We start from the raw sequence: 22,141 nt of genomic DNA on the forward strand, positions 1-22,141 counted from the left end.
GGGGCCGCGCGGAACCCCGGCAGCGGCGGCCGAGGCAGGAAACCGGGGCTTGGCCCCGGCGGCGCCGGCGCGCGATTCCATCCCAGTCCCCGTCCTAGCCGAGCGACCCTAGGGCCGGAGCATGGACTCAACAGAGCCGGGTAGGCGGTCCGGGACTCGTGATCCTCGAGGGGCCTCTCCCGACCGTATCCTACTTCCTAAATCAGTGAGAGTCCCCTCCTGACCCTCTCTGTCCGGAAAGCTGGGAGAGGAGTTCCTGAATGGGGAGGACGCGGGAATTCTCCACTGTGGGGACTCCCAAGCTGAGAGGGGGTCCGGGACACCAGCCCCTGACCCCCTCCCCCGTAGGAGTTCACCCCGGATGTCTGGGGGAGGGGGCCCAGGAAGGGGAAGTGGCCGCTTCTGCTTCTGATATTTGTGATGGGGGCAGGGTGTCACGACTGCTGATGGAGAGGGCAACGCGGCAGGATCCCCACCCAGCTACTCCATTGCCCAGGGAGGGGAACATGCTGGTCTGCGCCCCCTAGAAGGGGTGCCTGCAGCAGAAACGTGGCGAGGTCCGACTTTGTTTCCGCCAGTCTTTGTGTCTCTGATTTGCATATTGAGTGTCATTTGGTCTTTATGCCTCTCCGGGTTTCAATCTGCCCGTGTGTGTTTCTGCCGCGGGCCCTGTGCTGGTCTGTCCCACGTGTATTTCCATCTGTCTGGCCTGAGGTCCATGTGGCTCCATTGTCAAGCTGTCTCTGTCCCTGGAGATAGTGTGGCTGTATCTAGGACATCTGTTTTGTCACTTTGCTTCTAGGCCCATGCATGTGTGGGTGTCTCTGCTTCTCCAAGCCGCGGTCTCTGTGTTGGGTTGTGCCTGAGTCCGTCTGCCTGTCCTGAGTCGGGCCCCACCCAAGCCCACACTCCCGCCATCCCAGCTCAAACACCCACACCATCCTGCACTCCCCATGGGACCAGAACTCTATCTCTCTTTCTTTCGTTTCTCTTTCCCTCCACCCTCCCACCCCACCTCCCCTCCCCATCCCCCCACCCCCGATCCCACCCCCACCCCTGCTCGCCATCCTCACCCTCCAAACGACCTGCCAAGGTGCAGTGGGTGGAGAGAGGCTTCTGTTGCCCCATGTGTGATACTCCCCTCTCCAAGGGTTACCCCCGGCTCCTGAGAGCAGGAAGAGGTACAGTGACATCTTCCGAAGCCTGGACAACCTCGAGATCTCACTGGGGAATGTGTGAGTCTGAGCCTGAGTCACCCCAAATTCTGCCAGGATCCCTAAATCCCTAACCATTTAGATGCCCAAAGCCCCTTTAGGAACCTGCAGCTTCTGGATGCACTTACCTAATAACCCAAGAAGCCTAAGAGAGGGCCTTCAACACATCTGAATATCCCCAAATTCAACCCCCTAAACCCACCAGCAACCCCCAGAGCGATCCTAGGGCCCCCACGTATCCTTGTGATGCTTGTGATCCCTTAAAACATTGGAGAGCTTTATAATGCTACTCTAAACCCCAAAGTTACCCAGGATCCTTCAAATTCTATCTCAAATTTCATTAAAAAAAAAAAAAGCTCACTTACTTCCCTCCCTAAAGTCCCATCCCTCAGGACCCCCAGATATGACAGATGTCACAGAGGTGATATCTAGGACCATCCCCAAACTGCCCTGGGGTCCCTAGCACCCTAGGTGGGACAGACTCGGTGGAGGGTGGCATCCTGACTCCCTGACTTCCCAGGACTCTTGAGATGCTGGCTGGAGACCCTGTGATTTCAAGAGATCCAGAACCTGACAAGAACCCCACAGCCGCTTTGGTGAGAGATGGAACCCAGGGGACAGGGAGAAGGGGCCTCAGAGGACAGACCGAGGAAAGTGGGGCACTTGCACTGCGTGTTCCTGAATGCTGTCTCCTCCCACCCCTCAGACCAGTGAAACCAGCCGTTGGAGTGGCCCCTCCCCAGAGGATCCTGCACCCCTTACAGGTAGGGGGCTCTGGGCCCAGAAGCATGGGGGCAGAAAGGAGTCCTTCATCACCAACTGCCTGTTCCGTGCACCAGGGACATGGCAGTGCACACAGCAGACATGAACCCCTGTCCTCAGGGAGCCCCAGTCTCAGCAGAGAATTCGTGTAAGATAGCAACCTGGATACGTAAAAGCAAGGCAGTGTTTGGAGAAGCCATAGGATGTAGAACAGGGTTCACTGGTCTGGTCTGAGGGCTCAGGGAAGTTTCAGAGGTCCACCCATCTGCCCCAGGGGAGGAACTGGACTTGCGGCTCATCCGAACCAAGGGGGGCGTGGATGCAGCCCTGGAGTATGCCAAGACCTGGAGCCGCTACGTCAAGGATTTGCTGGCCTGGACTGAGAAGAGAGCCAGTTACGGTGAGGGCTCCTTGGGCCCAGTCCCAGGCCCTGCGCTCGACCCTGCAGTACTCGCACCCCACCTAACTCAGACCCCTGCTGTCTACCCCCAGAGCTGGAGTTTGCCAAAAACATCATGAAGATTGCTGAGGCTGGCAAGGTGTCAATCCAGCAGCAGGTAGCCCTGAGCAGACACTGGCCCCCAGAGCCCAACCCCTTCAGAATCCCAGCTGGGCCCTCCTAGATCCTCAGCATCCTCTAACACCAGCTGCCTCTCCCCTCCCCAGAGCCAAATGTCATTGCAATATATCTACCTCCTGTTTCTGGAGCACGACCTCAGCCTAGGAAACCTGGCCATGGAGACACTGGCCCAGCAGAAAAGAGACTACTACCAGGTGAGGGGGCCCCTCATGCATCATTTCTCTACAAGCATCCGGGGAGGCATCATTACCATCAGCACCATTTGCTGATGAGGAAGCCGAGACCAGGGATGCTGCGGAACTTGCCCAAGGTTACCCAGCAGAGATTCAAACCAGGCTTCCTGTGTGATTACAAAACTGCTTTTGTTTGTCCGCGGGCCATGGGGCAAGATGCTGAGTGTACTCAGGAAGAGAGCCTTGGCATCCCCAGCTCCAGACCCAAAGGATGGAAGTGACCACCGAGATTCTTTGCGGAGAGGCCACGGGGGTAGGGGAGGGCAGATCTGGGGGAGAAGACCCAGGAGAGGGTGTAGACCTAGAAAAGGGTCCAGAGGGTGAAAGACGTGTGGCCCCGGTGAATGGGATGACCAAGCAACCCAGGCAGCATTCCTCATTCCCCATCCTTCCCAGCCCTTGGCTGCCAAACGGACTGAGATTGAGAAGTGGCGGAAGGAGTTCAAGGAGCAGTGGATGAAAGAGCAGAAGCGGATGGTGAGGCCTAGGGTTGCGGGCTGGGAAAGCGGGTTGGGGGAGGAGATGAAGAAGCCGGAAGACTCGTCCCTCTTCCGCCCCTAGAACGAGGCGGTGCAGGCGCTGCGGCGGGCCCAGCTCCAGTACACGCAGCGCAGCGAGGAGCTGCGGGTGCGTTCCCAGGTATCGCCGGAAGACCTGGCTCTCCAGGCCTCACCAGGCCCCAACAAACAGCAGGAGCGGCGGCGGCGCTCTCGAGAAGAGGCCCAGGCCAAGGTGGGGACGGTGCCCCGCTGCGCTTCGGCGCCCCCAGCCCCACGGATCTCTCCCATACACGCTCCCTGCCTCGGTTTCTCCAGGCACAGGAGGCCGAAGCGCTGTACCAGGCCTGCGTCAGAGAGGCCAATGCGCGGCAACAGGAACTAGAGGCCGCCAAGCAGCGGATCGTGTCACACGTGCGCAAACTGGTGCTGCAGGGGGACGAAGTGCTGAGGCGGGTGAGACCCTAACCCGACGGCTGCCCGCCACGCTCATTAGCACCACTGGGCCTCACCTGCCCCTAGACCGCCTCTGGTGCACCAGGACTCGCTCCCTCTCCTGGGACAGCCAGTTCCCGCCCCCAGACCCTGACAGCACTTCCTTTCTCGTTCCCCACTCAAGGGGTCCTCCCCCGAGGTTGACCCACCCGGGTTCTGATCACACCCCTATGCCAGCGGCAGGCTCAATCCCTCAGCCACCTCCCACTGCCCTGCCCGGCCCCCAAGCCTGGACCAGCCTGGATGGAGCTGGTGTCGCTCAGGGTCAGGCCACGCCCCAGGCTCCCAGGCTCTGCCCCTCTCACACGCGGGCTCCGCCCCTCTCACACGCGGGCTCCGCCCCTCTCACACGCGGGCTCCGCCCACAGGTGACCCTGGGATTGTTCGGGCTTCGAGGGGCTCAGGCAGAGCATGGCCCCCGCGCCTTCGCTGCCCTGGCCGAGTGCTGCGCTCCCTTCGAGCCCGGCCAGCGATACCAAGAGTTCGTGAGGGCCATAAGGCCCCACTCCCCACCGCCCCCGCCACCCGCCTATTCTTTCCAGGAGTTCACGCACAGGTGGGTCCCCAGGAGCAGGGTCAAATAGGAAGCCAGGGAGACGCGGCGGCGCCAGGCATTTGGGTGGGGTTGTCCTAGTCCTGGGAGGGTTGGGAATTTGGGGTTACTGCACTGGGGGCGATGATGCCCATGGCCATAAGGGCTTGCAGACCTAAGTCCTTGAAGTTGGGTCCTAAAAGGGATGCCAGGGGTGATGTCAGTCCCAGGCCAGCTTCCTGATTATCAGAGCCCTCAAACCTCTCCTCTCAGTTCCCCCCTGGACACAAGAAAGAAGCTCTCTGGAGCACCCCCTCCACAGCTGGATGAGAGTGCAGCTGAGCCAGGCCCTTGGGAAGACACAGGCACAGGCTGCCAGGGTGAGTACCGTGGAAGGCGGGCAGGAGTGGTGTGGGGAGAAGGCCACACCTGACTGGCCTGCCCCTCCCTAGGAGCTCCGGGCCCCACTGTGGGCAGCGATGTGGACAGTGTGGGCGGCAGCAGCGAGTCTCGCTCCCAGGACTCTCCCACTTCCAGTCCAGGTGGGACCATCCTCGGCCCCTGGCCAGGCTCCGACCCTCAATCTCAAACCCTCTTTCTTTGACCTCTGACCTACCCTGCATCCCTGACCTATTTTCTCAACCTCTGACCCATTCTCTTGATCCAACTTGGAACCACCACTACCCTCAGGTTACTGACCTATATTCTTCAGCCCCTAACCCCTGATCTGTCTGACCCCCCTGACCTCTGACCCTTTCCCCAAGGGCATCCGTGGGTGCTTTGGGAAGGCTGAAGACCAGGAAGGTCTCCTTAGCCTTGGAGCTTCCCCCATGACCTCTGTGACCCTCACCCTCTGTAACCTTCTGACTCCAGGCTCTGGCACAAGGCGGCTGGTAAAAGTGTCATCCATAGGCACCGAGTCTTCAGATGACTTTGAGGAGCGAGACCCTGGTGAGGCTGGAAGCAGGTGGAGGTGGGCTGGGGATGGATTAGGCACTTCTGACCCCTGTCTCCCTCCCTGCAGACCTGGGAGATGGGCTGGAGAACGGGCCAGGGACCCCCTTCAAGAAGTGGATACTATCCAACGCGGCCCAGACCCACCGGTTGCGGCGGCTGCGGGGCCCAGCCAAGTGCCGAGAGTGTGAGGCTTTCATGGTCAGCGGGACAGAGTGCGAGGAGGTACGGCCTGGGCTGACGACCTAATGACTTCTGCTGACCCCCAGTGACCTCTCTGACCACAGGCATCTCCGTGACCTGAGATTCCTAAGACCTTCCCATGAGAGGCCTGCCCTGATCTGATGCTCCCCTATGAACCCCCTGAGTATCTCTATGACCTTCTCTCCCCACTGACCCTCATTACCGTCCCTCAGTGCTTTCTGGCCTGCCACAAGCGCTGCCTCGAGACCCTACTGATCCTCTGTGGACATAAGCGGCTACCAGCCCGGACGCCCCTGTTTGGGGTCAGCTTCCTGCAGCTGCCCAGGGACTTCCCGGAGGAGGTGCCTTTTGTGATCACCAGGTGCACGGCCGAGATAGAACAGCGCGCGCTCCACGTGCAGGTGCTGCCTTGACCTTTGACCACCCCCAGTAGTGACCCAGCCCTCTCAATGGCCAGACTGCAAGCCAGGTGTCCACTTCCCACCCCTGCCCTGCAGGGCATTTATCGGGTCAGCGGGTCCAGGGTCCGCGTGGAACGGCTGTGCCAGGCTTTTGAGAATGGCCGAGCATTGGTTGACCTGTCAGGGAACTCACCTCATGATGTCTCGAGTGTTCTCAAGAGATTCCTCCAGGAGGTGGGTGCTCAGTGGCTTGGGACTCATGGGCCAGATGGGCTCAGGCTGAGGACCCTCTGCAGCCCACCCACACCCATATCCCCCCTGCCATTCCACCCCCAGCTCACTGACCCCGTGGTCCCCTTCCACCTCTACGATGCCTTCATCTCTCTGGCTAAGACCCTGCATGCAGACCCTGTGCACGACCCTGGGACCCCCAGCCCCAGCCCTGAGGTTATCCGCTCGCTGAAGACCCTCTTGGTGCAGCTGCCCGACTCTAACTACAGCACCCTGCGGCACCTGGTGGCCCATCTGTTCAGGTGTGCACTGTCCTTGATCTTGACACGTGACTTCTGATCTGAGGCTCAGACTGTTGTGCCCTCCTTAGACATGGGACCACTGACCCCTGACACTGACTTCTGACCTTTGTATGTGTTTTCTGAGCTCTGAAACTTAATACATGACTTCTGACTTTGGATGCTGACCCTTGACCCCCATCTCCAGGCTTGTGGCTACTGGTCGCAAACAATGACCAGGACCTCTTACCCATGACTTGAGCAAGTCGCCACTAGCCTGGTTTGCAGGTCCTACCCAGTGACCAGTAATCAGACACTCAGGGCCCTGATCCTTCTGCTCCTTCTGCTCCAGGGTGGCTGCACAGTTTGAGGACAACAAGATGTCTGCCAACAACCTGGGCATTGTATTTGGGCCGACGCTGTTGCGGCTGCCCGACGGTCCAGGGCCAGCAGGTGCCGGGCCTGTCACCTGCCTGCTGGATTCCGCACACCAGGCTCAGCTCGTCGAGTTCCTCATTGTGCACTATGAGCAGATCTTTGGGCCTGACGAGCTCCTCCTGGCCACTGAGCCCCTGCCCCGAGACCCCAGCCCACCCCCTGCGACCCTCCCAGCTAGCCTCCAGCCACCACACTTACAACTTGTCCTGGACCCCCTGCCCTTATCCCTAGCCTCAGACCGGGACCCAGACGCCATGCTCCTTGGTGCCCTGGAGAAGCATCCCGAGGCCACGCTCCCAGAGGTAGGAACCTGCTGGGCCCACAGACATGGGGAGAACCTGCTCTCCATGTAATCCTCCCACTGTCTCTCCTGTCTTCCTTCCTTCCTTCCCCTTTAAAATTGTCTATTTCATTCCCTTCCTCCTTTATTATTGACCCTGCGCTCATCCTGAAAGGAAAAGTAAGGAATGGAGTGGTGGGAAATAATGGGATAACAACAGGGTACAGCCTTGCAGAGATCCTAACATGAATACTATTGATTCCTTCAACAGAATATTTATTGAACACCTACTGTGTGCCAAGCATTGTTCTAGGCATTACATATATATCAGCAAAATACTCAGAGTCCACCCTCTTGGTTGCCTCCCTTCTAGTGAGGAAAAAACCAACAATAAACAAGATATATGATACAAAGTTATACAAAGGTATATAGGATGTTACAAGGTGATGAGTACTCTAAAGGAAAGAAAGGGTTGGGTAAAGTAAGAGACGTCAAGGGCACCAAGGTGAGAGGTGGTGGGCAGTTTGTAACGGTAAATAGGAGGCTGTGGGTGCGTCCCATGAAGAAGATGAGTCTGCTCAAAGACTAGAAGGATGTGAGGGGGAAGTAAGCCAGGTGGAGACCAGGGAAAGGGTGTTCCAGGCAAAGGGAACAGCCAGTACAACAGCCCTGAGGTGGGACCATGCCTGCTGTGTTCAGGACACAGCCCTATGCTGTAATGAATGAGTGAGGGGAAGGTGGTAGGAAGTGAGGCCAAAGAGGGGTGTGCAAGCCTCCATTGACTGCATACCTACAGTGCAGGTGAGTTTGCATAGTAAGTGCCCTAAGAGGTACCTACTGTTAGTGAAAACCATATATAGATGGGACTCTTAGGGGAGGCTTCCTGTCCCTCAGGTCCTGATATACTCACCATTCCTGAGAGCTTGGATCTCCCCTGTAGCACCCCAGAGCCGGAAAAGGGGCTGTGAGTGAGGTGTGGGACTCAGAACTTCAGAAAGTGCTCAGGACCGAGAGAGAGCATTCCAACTGCTATTAGCATTTAGCGAAAGGATAAACTAAAAGGTACACAGATAAGCTAAAAAAGCAGGCCTAAAATTGCAGAAAGTATAGCAGGATGGAGATCAGTAGTTCACCCCTTCCTAACGGAGAGATGGCTGTCACTTTCCAGGCTGGTCCTCTGCTGCCTGTAATGCGGGAGACCTGGGTTCGATCCCTGGGTCGGGAATATCCCCTGGAGCAGGGAATGGCAACCCACCCCGGTATTCTTGCCTGGAGAATCCTGTGGCCAGAGGAGCCCAGTGGGCTATAGTTCATGGGTTCGCAAAGAGTCAGACACAACTGAGTGACTAACAACCAACAACCTCTGCTGAACAAAGACATTCCCACTTTACAGAGCCCACAGTTGAGATTAATGACACCTCTTCTCAGGAGGGCAAGCAGTACATTCTTGAGGGCATCATCTCTCCCCAAATAACAAAACTGAAACGAGGAGCTTTGGCATGTTCAGGAGTCTCCAAGAACTGGGATTTTATTGCTGGTTCTAGAGTCTCCAGTGTTCTTGCCTGGAGAATCCCAGGGACGGTGGGGCCTGGTGGGCTGCCGTCTACGGGGTCGCACAGAGTCGGACACGACTGAAGCGACTTAGCAGCAGCAGCAGCAGAGTCTCCAAGAACTGCGATTTTATTGCTGGTTCAAGAATCTCCAAGAACTGGGATTTTATTGCTGGAGGTCTCATTCCTGGGTTTCTTCTTACAGATTTCAACTCTGCAGAGTGAGCAGGAAGAGGAAATAACCGAAGACATCAAAAATGAGGGAGGGGAAGGTGAGTGTGTTGGAGGTTAGCCCAGGGTTCTGGGGTTGCTCCTGCCCTGGGGTCGCTGGACTTTGTGATGACAATGGAGGGTGGTATCCAGAGGACTTTGGGGTGCTTAGCATTGACCACCCTATCCCACAGTGTCCAGCCAAGGGTCTGAGGACTCACCCCTGGGGACACAGCCTCGTGGCCACTTCAGCCGCCAGCCAGTGAAGTATCCCCGGGGAGGTGTGCGGCCTGTCACCCACCAGCTGTCTGGCTTGGCCCTGGTGGCTTCCAAATTGTCCGAGGAGACCTCCGTCACATCAGTGCCCCAAGGGAGCTTGCAGAGGCGAGGACCCAGCCCTGCCGCTACCATCCGTGAGGACAGCCCTCTGCGCCGCACCCCTCTGCCCAAGCATTTTGAGATCACCCAGGAGACAGCCAGGCTACTCTCCAAGCTGCACAGCGAGTCTGTGCCCACGGCCACCTGCTGCCCAGACCCCCAAACTGAGGAGGCTGAGGATCGCCTCTGACTATTCCAGCACTCTGATCAAGAAGGCCAGGACTGAGAAGATGGGCCCAACTTCCCAGGAGTTAAATGTTGGGGTGTCTGGAGAATTCCTCTGAGGAAAGACTACATGGCCTAGTGGAGAACTAAAACTCTTTTGGCGGTACCAGCTTACCCTCTACAAGACACAGGTCAATGTCAAGTATCAGGGCCACTCAGGTTCAGAGGTTACTCAGGGTCAATATAGGTCATGGGATCCTTGAGACAGGGGTGCTTTTTGCTACTTTGGTTGTGGCCACTCCCCCATCTCTGTCTGCCTCCTTAGCTGATCCCAAGTGACCAGATCTTGGAGGGTGTGGCAACCCAGACTCAGCATCCTGGTGGTGCCTGGGGTCTGGTGGCCTCTGAATAAACTGTGTCTTTTATATCCTTGAGTGTCTTTCTTTGCTGGGGGAGGGTGACACAGGAGAGGTCGGTAAGGCAGCAGTCTTCCGCTTCATTTTCACCGACTACAGAAGCCAAAGCCCTCTTATTTTCACCTCAGAACACCGCCGAGCACGTACAGGCGGTAGAGGCTGGGCCTGGACACCTGGCTGAGTCACAGGGGCCGGCCCTCCCAGAGCTCCGCGTGCGATCCAGTCCTGGGAAATCAAACAAAGTGCAGATAACCGAGACAATAGGGCTGTGTGCTCTGGGACGTGGGAGTCCAGGGCTGCCACGGGCGTGGGCCGGGCAGGGAACAGCGCTGAGGAGGGAGGCATTCCGAGAAACCTGAGTGCGACAGGACAGTCAGCTGGGGCCAGGCGAGCGGTAGCTCTGGGCCGGCGAAGCCAAGGAGGGGCTGGGGTCCGGGCGAGGGGAGCGGGGTCGGATCAGGGCGTGGCTTGGAACTCGGCGACGGATTGGACGCGAGGGAGCGGGCGGGGGAGGGTCGGCGCGGGGACGAGGACCAAGCGACCACCCGGACGCGGCCCCGGGCGGCGCCAGGTCACGGCGGGAACTCTCGGCCAGCCCCGCGAAGGCCCACAATCGCAGGCGCGAGAGGTGTGCGGGGACAGGAGGCGGGGGTCCCGCGCCGGAAGTGGAGGGGGCGGCCGAGGGGCTGCGAGACGGAGAGGAAACGGGGAGCTGCGGTTCCGGACGCCCCTGTCCCCGCCGCGGCCGCGGAAGCAAGGCTCCTCCAGGTGGCGGGGACGGGGCGGGGCTCGCCCAGGTGGTGGCGGCGGGACGCCGCGACGGGGGCGTGGCGGCGGGACCCCGCCTCCCGCCCTTCCCCGGCCGCTCCGGCCCGGCGCTGCCAGACGCTCTTCTGCTCCCGCTCTGGTCGCCCGGCCATGGGTCTCGGGCGCAGGGCCGCCCAGTCTGCGGCGTGACGGGCGGCTCAGGTGAGGCCGGCATCGACTGGGGGTTGGGTGCGCGCGGGCTCCGGGGAGGGCGCGGCACGTGCCCGCGGGGCCCAGGCGCCTCACCCTCTTCTCCTTCCTCCTTCTCCTCCCCCAGCCTGGGTCCCACCCCCACCCCCCCTAGGCCAGGCCTGCCACCGCCTTCCTGACAGCCCCTTTTGTCCCAGAGGCCGCCAGCGTCTTCACTCCCACCCGGAGCGGCCCGACGCACCGCCTGCTTCGGGAGCACTCGCGCGCAAAGCAAAGCCCGCCGCCCAACTCATGGAGCTGCCTCACTGTCCAATCTGATCGCCCAGATCACCACACCCCAGCACCGACCTCCTGCCAGGTCCGAGCAGTGGCCCCACCCTGCGAACACGCCCGCTGGTTTCTGCTCCCTGCACTGACCCCAACACCAAACTGACCCTCCCTTGTCTGCTTTCACGGCTCACACCCCTTTGTCCTGCCCTAATCTACGCCCCCCACCACCACCCAACACAAGTTGGTTACAGATTGGCCCCGGGTGGGCAAATGAATTTTGTTTTGCTTTTTTCAGTTAAAAACAAAGCTGCCCAGTCATTTGATTCAGGGGCTATCTTTACAAGAAGCTTATTTGTAATTAAGCAACAGCGCCCACCCCCCAACTCATGGAGCATTCTTTCCAGGTCAGCCCTGTCCACTTTGCCACTTTGCCATGAGGCATCTTCCCTGGTGGTCAGACATCTAGTAAAGAATCCGCCTGCAATGCGGGAGACCTGGGTTCCGTCCCTGGGTTGGGAAGATCCCCTGCAGAAGGGAAAGGCTACCCACTCCAGTATTCTGGCCTGGAGAGTTCCATGGACTATACGTGGACTTTCGCTTTCACTTTCATCTGAGTTTGAGACGCTTGCCCTTCCTGTCTTAACCCTCCCTCTGGCTGCTGCTCCCCTCTGTGTCCTTCCACCAAGGACTGCCTGTACTGACTTCCCCTTCTCTGCCCCCAGATGGTCACCATGGGCCAGTGCTACTACAATGAGACCATCGGCTTCTTCTACAACAACAGTGGCAAGGAGCTCAGCTCCCACTGGCGGCCCAAAGATCTGGTCGTGGTGGCGCTGGGCCTGACTGTCAGCGTGCTGGTGCTTCTGACCAACCTGCTGGTCATCGCAGCCATCGCCTCCAATCGCCGCTTCCACCAACCCATTTACTACCTGCTCGGCAACCTGGCCGCAGCTGACCTCTTTGCCGGTGTGGCCTACCTCTTCCTCATGTTCCACACAGGCCCGCGCACAGCCCGGCTGTCACTCCAGGGCTGGTTCGTGCGGCAGGGCCTGTTGGACACGAGCCTGACGGCCTCCGTGGCCACACTTCTGGCCATTGCCGTGGAGCGGCACCGCAGTGTGATGGCCGTCCAGCTGCACAGCCGCCTGCCCCCAGGCCGGGTCATCATGCTGATTGTGGGCGTGTGGGTGGCCGCGCTGGGGCTGGGGCTGCTGCCCGCCCACTCCTGGCACTGCCTCTGTGCCCTGGACCGCTGCTCTCGCATGGCCCCCCTGCTCAGCCGCTCCTACCTCGCCGTCTGGGCGCTGTCCAGTCTGCTCGTCTTCCTGCTCATGGTGGCTGTCTACACCCGCATCTTCTTCTATGTGAGGCGGCGAGTGCAGCGCATGGCTGAGCATGTCAGCTGCCACCCCCGCTACCGTGAAACAACGCTGAACCTGGTCAAAACTGTTGTCATCATCCTAGGTGAGTGGTACCCTGCTTCCCAACTGCCAATCTGATCGAGCGTGATGGGAGGGGACGATTTGAGTGGGGAATGTTCTTCAAGGAAGTGATAGCTGAGATGAGGCCAGGGAAGAGTTCCAAGCAGAGGGAACAGAAAGTGAGTGCTGCAACAGGACCAGCCCAAAGACAGAAGAAGGCCACGTGAGGAGAGGTCAGCACAGCCTTAAAGGGTACAGACAGGAGTCATAGCTTGTTCTGAGTTCCGTGGGAACTTAAGGGTTCTTAGCCAGGAGTAATGGGGTCAGTTCAGCTGTTAAATGTAGAATGAATGGTCTGGGTTGAAGACACATACCACCCCCAAGAAACAGAGCAGGTCTTCTCAATCATTCCTTTTCCCCCACCAACTAACTGGCCAGTCCCACGGTGACCTCCTTCCCACTAAAGAATCTTCAGTGTCCAGGGTCCTGTCCACTGTGTGTGTGCGTGCTCAGTCATGTCTGACTCTTTTCAACCCCATGGACTGTAGCCCGACAGGCTCCACTGTCCATGGGAGTTTCCAGGCAAGAGTACTGTAGTTGCCATTTCCTACTCCACCTGTCCATCATGTCCCAGTTAGGAAAGGCAGACAAATCAGAGAAAGGTTCCCCTTCTTAGCCATTCTGCCCATCATGCTGCAAAGGCAGCAAGACAGGAAGCATTTCCTTGTAAACCGCTCAGCTGTCGCCCAAGATCTAGAGATTCCCCCCAGCTTTGAGCGGTTGCAACAGCTGGCCCTGCTCATGTCAGGCTCTATCCCACAGGGGCATTTGTGGTCTGCTGGACGCCGGGCCAGGTGGTGCTGCTCCTGGATGGTCTGGGCTGCAAGTCCTGCAACGTCCTGGCAGTGGAGAAGTATTTCCTACTCTTAGCCGAGGCCAACTCGCTGGTCAACGCCGTGGTGTACTCCTGCCGTGATGCTGAGATGCGCCGCACTTTTCGCCGTCTCCTCTGCTGTCGTTGCCTCCGCCCATCTACCCACGAGTCTGTTCGCTACACAGCCTCCACTCCCACAGGCACTGGCATTCGCATCATGCTTCCTGAGAATGGCCATTCCCTGATGGACTCCACCCTTTAGCTAACCTTGGATTTCAGCAGGGTACAGCAAATGCCACATCGCTGCCCCGGGCCACTGTGGATGCACCTGCGGGCCAGACTTAAAGGCAGACCATCAGTCTGACATGGCATGAACCACTGCCAGCCCTACCCAGGCACACAGCTGTGCCTGTCTCTGAGCCTGCGGGTTAGGGTCATCTATGCAACTGGGAGAGAGTTGAATGGGGTGCAAGAATTGGGCTCTGAAGTCATCTCAGGTTGGGGGCTTTTTAACAGACACTTTTCTATTTTTTTTCTGCACATGCCTGGTAACCCCTGTGGACTGCTTTCTTGTCTGTGGTGGTGTAGACGATAAATGTGAGAGAGACGAGGACTCTCGGGCCATGCAGCCCGGGGAAGCAGGGTGACGAGGACGGACTATGGGAGCCCCGTCTGCCTGAGGCTGACTGTTTAGGGGCACAGACGGGAGTGCCAAGTGTGAGCTGGGAAAGGTCTGTGACCCCTTGCAGCCTCCAGGGGTCTTGCCTGTCTCATGAGAACTGAGGCGGTCTACAAGGAGGGCATGATTTAAGGAGTAAACTTTTCTACTCTGAGATCTCCAAAGCCTCTTCTGTTGTCAGCTTGGTCTGTCTGTCCCTGTGTCCCAGAATTGTCCACCTTGGCTCAGACTGAGCTGGAATCCTTCAACATGGCATCTCCTCGGCCCTGTTCTCATTCCCCCTTGGTCTCTTTCCTTTTGTCCTCTGTCTCCTCCACCTGTTCCCCTGCCTCCATCTTGCCACCTGCCTGTCTCCATCCTCTGGAGCCCAGAGTGGTTCCTGGCCTGTGTAAGCCTGCTGCTTGCCCTTTGGTCTGAGTCCAAGTTGTTAATAGTCAGATGTGTCTATCCCATTGCCCACTCTATCACCTACCTATAATAGATGGGCTAGGGGTTGTGGGGTCCATGGACCAGCATGCACGATTTTAAAGTTGCCATTTCTCAAGCTCCTCTGCTGTGCCTGGCACACAGATATGTACTTTACTCTTTGCGACCCCATGGACTGCAACACGTTAAGGCTTCCCTGTCCATCACCAACTTCCAGAGCTTGCTCAACTCATGTCCACTGAGTCAGTGATGCCATCCAACCATTTCATCCTCTGTCCCCTCTTCTCCTCCTGCCCTCTGTTTCCCAGCATCAGGGTACTTTATGTACATTATTTAATTATCATCTGCTTCTTGTGGCAAAGGTATTATACATATTTTTCATATGGGGACAGTGGCCCAAAAAGATTGAGATTTGGCCCATGGTCACATAGCTTCAGAAGGACACAGAGGGGGCTAGAGAGGCCCCTGTAGAAAGGGCTTCAGTTTTCCATAAAGTCTGGAATTGGTCACAAGCTCAGCCCGGCTTTGCCCACTTCCCTCTATGGTCTCAGATGTGCCAGACCCATGATGAACCCCCTCTCAGATGCTCATAGAGGCAATCTGCTAGGCACAGAGTGAACCAGAATCTGGATTCTCTGCTTCCATACCTACCCAGAATTTGAACCCAGGCCTCCCATCAGAGACCAAATTCTTAAACTACTAAAGCATGCATTGCCAAAGAACCAAAAACATGTAGGTCTTTCTACATGGAATGGGGCTGGGTTTCCCTTTGGGAAACTCTCCCGGCCCCACAACAGCTCTGTGAGGAGGCAAGAATAAACTGGGGTGCTAGGTATCCCGGGGTCCAAGGTGGGCAGTGTGGTTCCTTGAGCCTGGGCCCTGAGTTGCCAGAAGTGATGACCTTGGCCAGCGCCTTCTACCACACAGATGAGTACGCAGTCCTTGTCTCCATGGAGCTCCATGCCTGTTGGACAGGAGTATTTGTTCCAGATGCAGAGGCAGTCGATCAATTCCTGTGGGGTGGGAACCACCCCCAGTGGTCTCCAAAGGTAGTTCTGTTTCATGTGCTCTGAGCGGGCTGCTGTTGCATCAGCATCTTCCAGGTTCTAACCCACACAATTCTGGTCTCCTTTGGGATCTTGTGCCGTCAGTTTTTCCCTCCCCTGTAGGTTCTCTCCTGTCTACTAGGTGACCAGGTTTTTTTTGTCTCAGATGGTACTCATAGCTTTCAACCCCCTCCCCCCACCACTATTCTCTGAAGGACACCAAAGTTACCGACCACTTTTCAGGTCTTTCGTGTGGTCACTGCCCACTCTAGTCACTGACATTTCCATGGTCCCCACGTGTTCTAGTACTTCTGTTAACTTCTGTTTCACACCTAATGTGAAAACCATGTAGTGGTTTTCACATTAGATGGTGTTTGCATTTCCTCTCCAACAGTAGTGGGAAGAAGATTCTGAAATGTTCCCCGGAAGTTGAAGTTCCTTTCTGAGCCTGTGTCAGAAATCTGTCCCCAGAGCAAACAGGCTCTAGGAGGTCCCATGACTTTGGAGAAGTGATTTATGTCCAATAATAAATTCTTTTCTCTCACACAAGAATCCTCCGATGGTGGGAGTCCTAACAGCTAGAAACAAAGGCCTGTGAAGATTCACTCTGATTTGGGGATGCATCACAGGGTAGGTCCTCAGAAAGCATCCTTCCCGTGCTAGCGGAATGCTGTAGAGCGAAAGAATGAATAAACAAGCAAGGTCACTCTTAAGCTGAATCTTGAAAGGTGAATTGGTTTGTGCAACTGAGAAAATCACTCAGTTTTAACCTCCCAGCCACCATCACCACATACTCCTGTGCCACCCATGGAACACTAGAGCTGCAGCAGGGGGAGCCAGGAGGCTAGAAGCCCCAGTGACCTACCTGATGGGACCTAGGCTGAGGGACGCACTAGCTCACTGAGCAGGGGTCTGGGGCTCAGGATTTCTGGAGATTGTGTGTGTGTGTGTGTGGGGGGGGGGGGGTGGCGGGTGTTGATGCCGTTCTGAAAGGCAAGGGAAGGTTTGAAAACAGAGGGTGGCTTGAAGGAAGAGTGGAGTGTCTGAGAAGTTAGGATCTGAGATGTATAGGTTCCTGAGGGATGCTCTGAGACATGGGAGCCTATGAAAAGGGGAGAGGGGTGGGCTCTGGCTCTGAGCAGGAGCGGTCGCTCTGAGAAAATGCGGAAGGCAGAGATGTGAGAGGTGGGAGTCTCGAAGCAGAGCAAAACCGGCGTCGCCCTCTCCGGCTGGAAGAATGTGTGCTTAGTCGCTCAGTCCGATCCCATGAACTGTACCCCGCCAGTTCCTCTGTCCATGGGGATTCTCCAGGCAAGAATACTGGAGTGGGTTGCTATGCCCTGCTGCTAAGTCGCCTCAGTCGTGTCCGACTCTGTGTGACCCCATAGACGGCAGCCCACCAGGCTTCCCCGTCCCTGGGATTCGCCAGGCAAGAACACTGGAGTGGGTTGCCATTTCCTTCTCCAATGCATGAAAGTGAAAAGTGAAAGTGAAGTCGCTCAGTCGTGTCCGACTCTAGCGACCCCATGGACTGTAGCCTACTAGGCTCCTCCGTCCATGGGATCTTCCAGGCAAAAGCACTGGAGTTGGGTGCCATTGCCCTCTCCTACTCCAGGGCATTTTCCCAACCCAGGGATCGAACCCAGGTCTCCCGCATTGCAGGCGGATTCTTTAAGGTCAGAGCCAGCAGGGAAGAGGGAGGGGGTTAAAATGGAAAGCGCCGTTGCTCAGCAACCTCCAAAAGAGTCCTAGGCCGTTGAGAGGGGCTGGTGGGGGCGTATCTGTGGGCGGGGTGAGGCTGCTTGGGCGGCGATGGTTGGCTGGTGGCGATAGTAGGGCGTGTCCCTGGGCGGGGCGCCATCGCCTGCCTGGCGGCGGTTGGCCGTAGGCAGAGGCGAGGGGCGGGGCTCCGGGGTGCGCGCGCGGGGCGCACGGACGGCAGCAGTTGGCTACGACGTCCGCGCGAGCTCTCCAGTCTCCCCAGCTCCTGGTTGAGCACCCGCAGCTCATGGACGCTCCCCAGCGCCCGCCGCGCCCCGCGCCGCCACCGCCTGCCCCGCGCCGCTCGCCGCCTGGGCCCCCACCGGGCTCCAACACAGGCGATGTCCTGCAGCAGATCATGGCCATCACCGACCAGAGCCTGGACGAGGCGCAGGCCAGGTGCTGGCGCGGATTCGGCGGGGGGCCATCTAAAGTCGCTTCTCTGAAGGGGGCGGGCCGAGGGGCCAGGACCGGGGCAGCTGGGGTCGTGAGGGGTGAGGAAGGTGCAAGGTGAGAGATGCTATGAGTCTCTGGGCGGAGAGAGGGAGGGCAGGGCGCATGGGAGGGGGAGGCTTGAGGAGGACTGAAGCCGGATTCTGAGGCCGAAGGGACGTGAGGGGTTAAAATGGAACGGATTGAAAGGGGGCTTATGGAGCTAAGCAGTTGAGTGATAGATTTTAAGAGCTCGTCCTGAGGTGAGAGGGATGAGTTTAAGGAGAGTTTGTGGATGGAGAGGTTTATGGTGAAAGGTGGTTTCAAGGTTTATGGAATTGTTTTGGAGATGAGGGGTTTGGAGATGATTGTTTTGGAGATGAGGGGTGTAAGGGCTGAGAGGTGGGTACACACAGGATTTGTGAATAATGGACAACGGAATGAAATCGGTGGTACTTACGAAGATGGGTAATTAGGGGGGCTGGTAATGGAGAATGAGTTGTGGGAAATAAGACTGGGGAATAAAGAGAAAGGCGATGGCACCCCACTCCAGTACTCTTGCCTGGAAAATCCCATGGACGGAGGAGCCTGGTAGGCTGCAGTCCATGGGGTCACGAAGAGTTGGACATGACTGAGCGACTTCACTTTCACTTTTCACTTTCATGCATTGGAGACGGAAATGGCAACCCACTCCAGTGTTCTTGCCTGGAGAATCCCAGGGATTGGGGAGCCTGATAGGCTGCCGTCTGTGGGGTCGCACAGAGTCGGACACGACTGAAGCGGCTTAGCAGCAGCAGCAGCGGCAGCAGTCATTTGATTTGGGAATGATCCAGTAAAAAAGTTAGTGGGGAAGCTGAGTGGAGACAAAGGATCCCCCCCTTTTTTAAATTAATTAGGCAAATATTTGTTAGATACTATGTGTGGGGCACAGAGCTGGGTGCTGACATAGTCACTGTTCTCAAGCTAATGGTTTGAGAGAGAGAAAATAATAACAAAACTAAGTTGTGAGAAAAACTGTAAGTAAAGGGATGGAAAGCTGTGGGAAGCCAGGTGGAGAGGGCTCCGCACCTTCAGAAGCCCCAGGGTGGGAAAGGGCAGGAAGAAAGCAGAGCTAGGGACTGAAAGTCCCCAGTAGATTGGAGAGAGTCTGGAACCAGGATCACATGGGGATAACAAGCCTCGGGAAGGAGTCTGGGTTTTATTTCAGGTGTAGTGGGAAAATCAGTGGTTTTTATGTCTCACCTCCACCTACCACTTGTCAGCCAGCTAGGATTGGTTAGAATGTGCTTCACAAGGCAGCCCATTGTGTTTGGGGTCTGCTTGAATTATTAGAAAATAGCAAAGCACTTTTTGGAAGGTGAGGTTTTGTTGAATGGGACCTGTTTGGGGTCCCTGGGGATGGGACCAGGGTCTGGAGGTATGAATTGTACAGTGCCTAGAACCTTCTAGGGAGGACAGATTACAAAGCCAGGTGAACAGCAGCCCCAGAAACAGAGAAGGCAAGTAAAAGATGGATGTGGCAGGCATTCTTCAAACTTTCTTTCCTCTGCTTCTTATAACATGTCAGTTCTTTCCAGTTTCAAGGCCTCTATCTGGAAAGTTAAGAGTGTCACATATACATACTTCCACCCCCACCCCCACCCCCTGGAGCAGTGTGCTAGGTGCTACAGACACCAGGATGGCTAAGAGGTTCTCTTATAATAAGCTCATTCAGAAGTAAGGGGTGGGGGAGACTGACTTATAACAGTCATCATAACAGCAGTGTGCTGAATAGAGGTGATTCCTGGCACAAAGAGCTGAGCCGGGAGAGGGTGCCCTTCTGTGAAGCCTTGTCTGCTAAGCCAGTCTGAGAGCAAGGGCATTGTTGTGCTTTCCTTGGTATTCCCAGGGCTGTGAACAATACCTGGCACCTAGTATTCAGTCGAGTTTTGTGGCACTTAGATTCTGAAAGGATTGGTTGGAGCTAGGGAAAAGGGAAAACGGGCTTTTCACACCCAGGAACCACAGAAGCAGTGTTTTCTTGTTTGCCAAGTTACCTGTGTTCCTTCTGTTCTAGGCCTGGAGCTGCTTAAGCAGCTTGAACTCTGCTCAGACACGGCCTTCCTCAGGCATGTGGCACCCCAGCACAGCCCCGAGGCTGCTGCTTTTCTCTTGTCAATCTCGATTCTCAACTCCCTTAGGTAGGCTTTAGAATGGAATGCAGTCACTACTTGATGTTCTCACAGAGAGTCCTTTTTCTTTGAAGCTTAAGAAACTGAAAAGGGAGGGTATGGTACTTGCTTTACCACCACATAGCTGTTAGGTAGCTGATTCCTGTTTTCTTTCTGCGGTAGAAAGAGCGCTGGGGTTTCTATTTTGAGACTTTGGGGAGCTTCACATCTGATCTGCTTCTTGCGTAGCCTCTAGATGAGTTCAGGGCCCTAAAAGTCACCCAAGTCCAGACACCAGTCTTTAGTCCTCTAGTGGGCAGGCCACTTACTCCACTTCGGAGAAACACAGCTTGGGTGGGCCTGTTCCTTGAAAGGAATGGCTACTGACTCCAGTATTCTTGCCTAGAGAATTCTGTGGACAGAAGAGCCTGGCGGGTTGAAGTCCATGGGGTTGCAAAGAGTCGGACATGACTGAGCGACTAACACTTTAACTTCATTCCTCATAGTAAACCCAGCAGCCAGGTAGATTATCAACCTGGGCAGGGGAGCAAACTGTGTTTTCCTGATTGGCCAACTGGGTGAGACCTTTCTGAGTCATTTTGACCCTGCGCTCTCTCTGTGCCCTGCCAACCCCTTCATAGCCCCTGGAGTCCATTTAGCTCAACTGGCTGGCAAGAAAGAATTTTTCATCTCAGATTTGAGGCCCTCTCAACCGGCTTTGTCCGTGCGTGCGTGTTCAGTTGCTAAGTCATACCTGACTCTGCAGCCCATGGACTGTATCCTGCAGGACTCCTCTGTTGTGGGATTTTCCAGGCAAAAACGTTAGAATGGGTTGACATTTCCTTCTCCAGGGGATCTTCCTGACCCCCAGATCAAACCCAGTTCTTCTGCACTGCCAAGCGGGTTCTTTACCACTGAGCCACCAGGGAAGCCCACTTTGTCACCATTGAATGTGTTTAAAGAAGGAAAGCACACCTGTCCTCCTCAAACCTGGGTTTTTCTTACAACCTTCTACGTTATTAGGAAGGCAGCTCCATGTGCCTGTGTGTGATTCATTTTGTCGTTATGGCTTCAGCCTGATGGAGTCTTGAACAGTGAACTGTGTATTGTTCTTCCTTCCGGCTACACAGATAGTAGGTGGACACCGGGGACCTTGGAATGCACCGTCTTAGTTGAAATTCAGCCCTCATCAGCTGGAGACTTCCTGTGTGAGGGATAACCAGTTTCCCTGAATGATCTTCTGACTTTCTTGGGTGATACCCTGAGGTTTTCCTGGAGAGTTTTACAGGTTCTGATTTGGACCTTTCACTGACCATGTCCTCATTCATTTCTTATATGGAACCAGGAAGGCAGAAAATGTTCTCTCATCTGCCAAAGATTTTCTGAGTATATCGCTCTATCACGTATAGCCTTATTTTTTATAATAGTACATTTTACATTTTGAAGTTTACGTAGTTTTTTCATGTGCTTCCTTTGAATACCTTTATGAATATCTTTGAATGCCTTTGTGAATACCTTTGAAACCCTCTATGAAAGGTTTATGAGATTGCCAGATTCGGGTTGAAGCCTCTTTTGTCAGGACTGCCAGGCTCCAAAGTTCTTCCTTCCTCCCAGAGTTCTTAACCAGTGTTTGAATCATGGGCCCCTTTGAAAGTCTGGTGCAATCTCTGGGTCCCCCACCCCACTACCATGGCCCCAAACACTGTGTTTGTATACCACACCTTTGAGAATCCTCAGGCTTCAGGTGCCCTGGGGTCTGAAAGCTGCCAGTCATCAAAGGCTGGTGGACTTACTTTTTGTCTAGTAGTGAGATTCCTAAGAAGTCAGGGTGAAAACTCTGGACCTGGGAAAGCTGACAGGTGAGTTTTGGAAATTTAATAAAAAGGGGCCACACTCGCCCTCTGTGATGGCCCACATTCTGTCTGCAGAGTGTGCTTCTCTCTGAATCTAAATAAACCTACTTCTTACCTATCACTTTTCTCTCACTGAATTCTTTCTGCAATGAGACGTCAAGAACCTGAGCAAAAGTAGTCTATAAAAACTAACCACGCCAAATTTCGCCACTTGCCCTCTGTGATGGCCCGCACTCTGTCTGTGGAGTGTACTTCTCTCTGAATCTAAATATATCCACTTCTGACCTTAAAAAAAAAAAAAGGGGAAGTAGAATGGTCAGCGGTGTCACCCTAGAGGCCCAGCTTCAGGCCTGATGTTCTGGGAGAAGCAGCTAAAGAGGACTGGCCTTCAAGTCATTTTGCATGTTGGAAGGATAGAAGGATTGTGCTGCCAGATTGGCAGATTTGGCTGCTG

The 22,141-nt window shown here is 55.8% G+C and overlaps 3 protein-coding genes across 16 annotated transcripts in view; all 3 read left to right on the forward strand.

Moving 5' to 3' along the window:
* On the forward strand, positions 1-9,829 carry GMIP (GEM interacting protein). 3 transcript variants are annotated; one of them, XM_059888250.1, is made up of 22 exons: positions 1-140; positions 431-557; positions 1,151-1,233; positions 1,735-1,810; positions 1,921-1,978; positions 2,251-2,376; positions 2,469-2,533; positions 2,643-2,750; positions 3,186-3,266; positions 3,351-3,521; positions 3,605-3,742; positions 4,150-4,337; positions 4,587-4,693; positions 4,766-4,855; positions 5,187-5,264; positions 5,338-5,492; positions 5,684-5,872; positions 5,969-6,106; positions 6,209-6,405; positions 6,734-7,121; positions 8,855-8,921; positions 9,054-9,829. In XM_059888250.1, coding segments are annotated over exons 3-22 (2,796 nt in total). In that variant the 5' UTR covers positions 1-140; positions 431-557; positions 1,151-1,231; the 3' UTR covers positions 9,428-9,829. The 3 variants fall into 3 exon arrangements, with proteins under 3 accessions (XP_059744233.1, XP_059744232.1, NP_001076934.1); XM_059888249.1 differs by having other exon boundaries at positions 431-1,233; NM_001083465.2 differs by lacking the exon at positions 431-557 and having other exon boundaries at positions 88-140; positions 1,151-1,235; positions 9,054-9,827.
* An 872-nt stretch (positions 9,830-10,701) lies between these two features.
* On the forward strand, positions 10,702-16,204 carry LPAR2 (lysophosphatidic acid receptor 2). 3 transcript variants are annotated; one of them, XM_010806526.4, is made up of 4 exons: positions 10,702-10,787; positions 10,973-11,133; positions 11,768-12,509; positions 13,275-13,482. In XM_010806526.4, exons 3-4 carry the CDS (start codon positions 11,768-11,770, stop codon positions 13,394-13,396), a joined length of 864 nt encoding a protein of 287 aa, XP_010804828.1. In that variant the 5' UTR covers positions 10,702-10,787; positions 10,973-11,133; the 3' UTR covers positions 13,397-13,482. The 3 variants fall into 3 exon arrangements, with proteins under 3 accessions (XP_010804828.1, XP_005208499.1, NP_001179164.1); NM_001192235.1 differs by having other exon boundaries at positions 10,725-10,787; positions 13,289-14,180; XM_005208442.5 differs by lacking the exon at positions 10,973-11,133 and having other exon boundaries at positions 13,289-16,204.
* Positions 16,205-16,495: 291 nt separating this feature from the next.
* Positions 16,496-22,141, forward strand: part of PBX4 (PBX homeobox 4) — a 58,890-nt gene continuing 53,244 nt past the window's right edge. For 2 of the 10 annotated variants that reach the window (XM_005208454.5, XM_005208457.5), the window contains exon 1: positions 17,382-17,651. In XM_005208454.5, the coding sequence (XP_005208511.1) occupies positions 17,500-17,651 (152 nt within the window). In that variant the 5' untranslated portion in view covers positions 17,382-17,499. Of the gene's footprint in view, positions 17,652-17,676; positions 17,763-22,141 lie in introns of those variants that run through there. The other 8 variants (XM_059888175.1, XM_015471869.3, XM_059888179.1 and 5 more) reach the window with 8 other exon arrangements.

The sequence above is a fragment of the Bos taurus genome, chromosome 7 (assembly GCF_002263795.3).
Source record: "Bos taurus isolate L1 Dominette 01449 registration number 42190680 breed Hereford chromosome 7, ARS-UCD2.0, whole genome shotgun sequence".
Classification (NCBI taxonomy): Eukaryota; Metazoa; Chordata; class Mammalia; order Artiodactyla; family Bovidae; genus Bos; species Bos taurus.

Coding starts and splice junctions, on each gene's coding strand:
- GMIP (XM_059888249.1), top strand. CDS start 1,127: ATGTGTGATACTCCCCTCTCCAAGGGTTACCCCCGGCTCCTGAGAGCA. Junction 1,234..1,734: donor TCGAGATCTCACTGGGGAAT/GTGTGAGTCTGA, acceptor CTGACTTCCCAG/GACTCTTGAGATGCTGGCTG. Junction 3,522..3,604: donor GAGAAGAGGCCCAGGCCAAG/GTGGGGACGGTG, acceptor CGGTTTCTCCAG/GCACAGGAGGCCGAAGCGCT.
- LPAR2 (XM_005208442.5), top strand. CDS start 11,768: ATGGTCACCATGGGCCAGTGCTACTACAATGAGACCATCGGCTTCTTC. Junction 12,510..13,288: donor AACTGTTGTCATCATCCTAG/GTGAGTGGTACC, acceptor TCTATCCCACAG/GGGCATTTGTGGTCTGCTGG.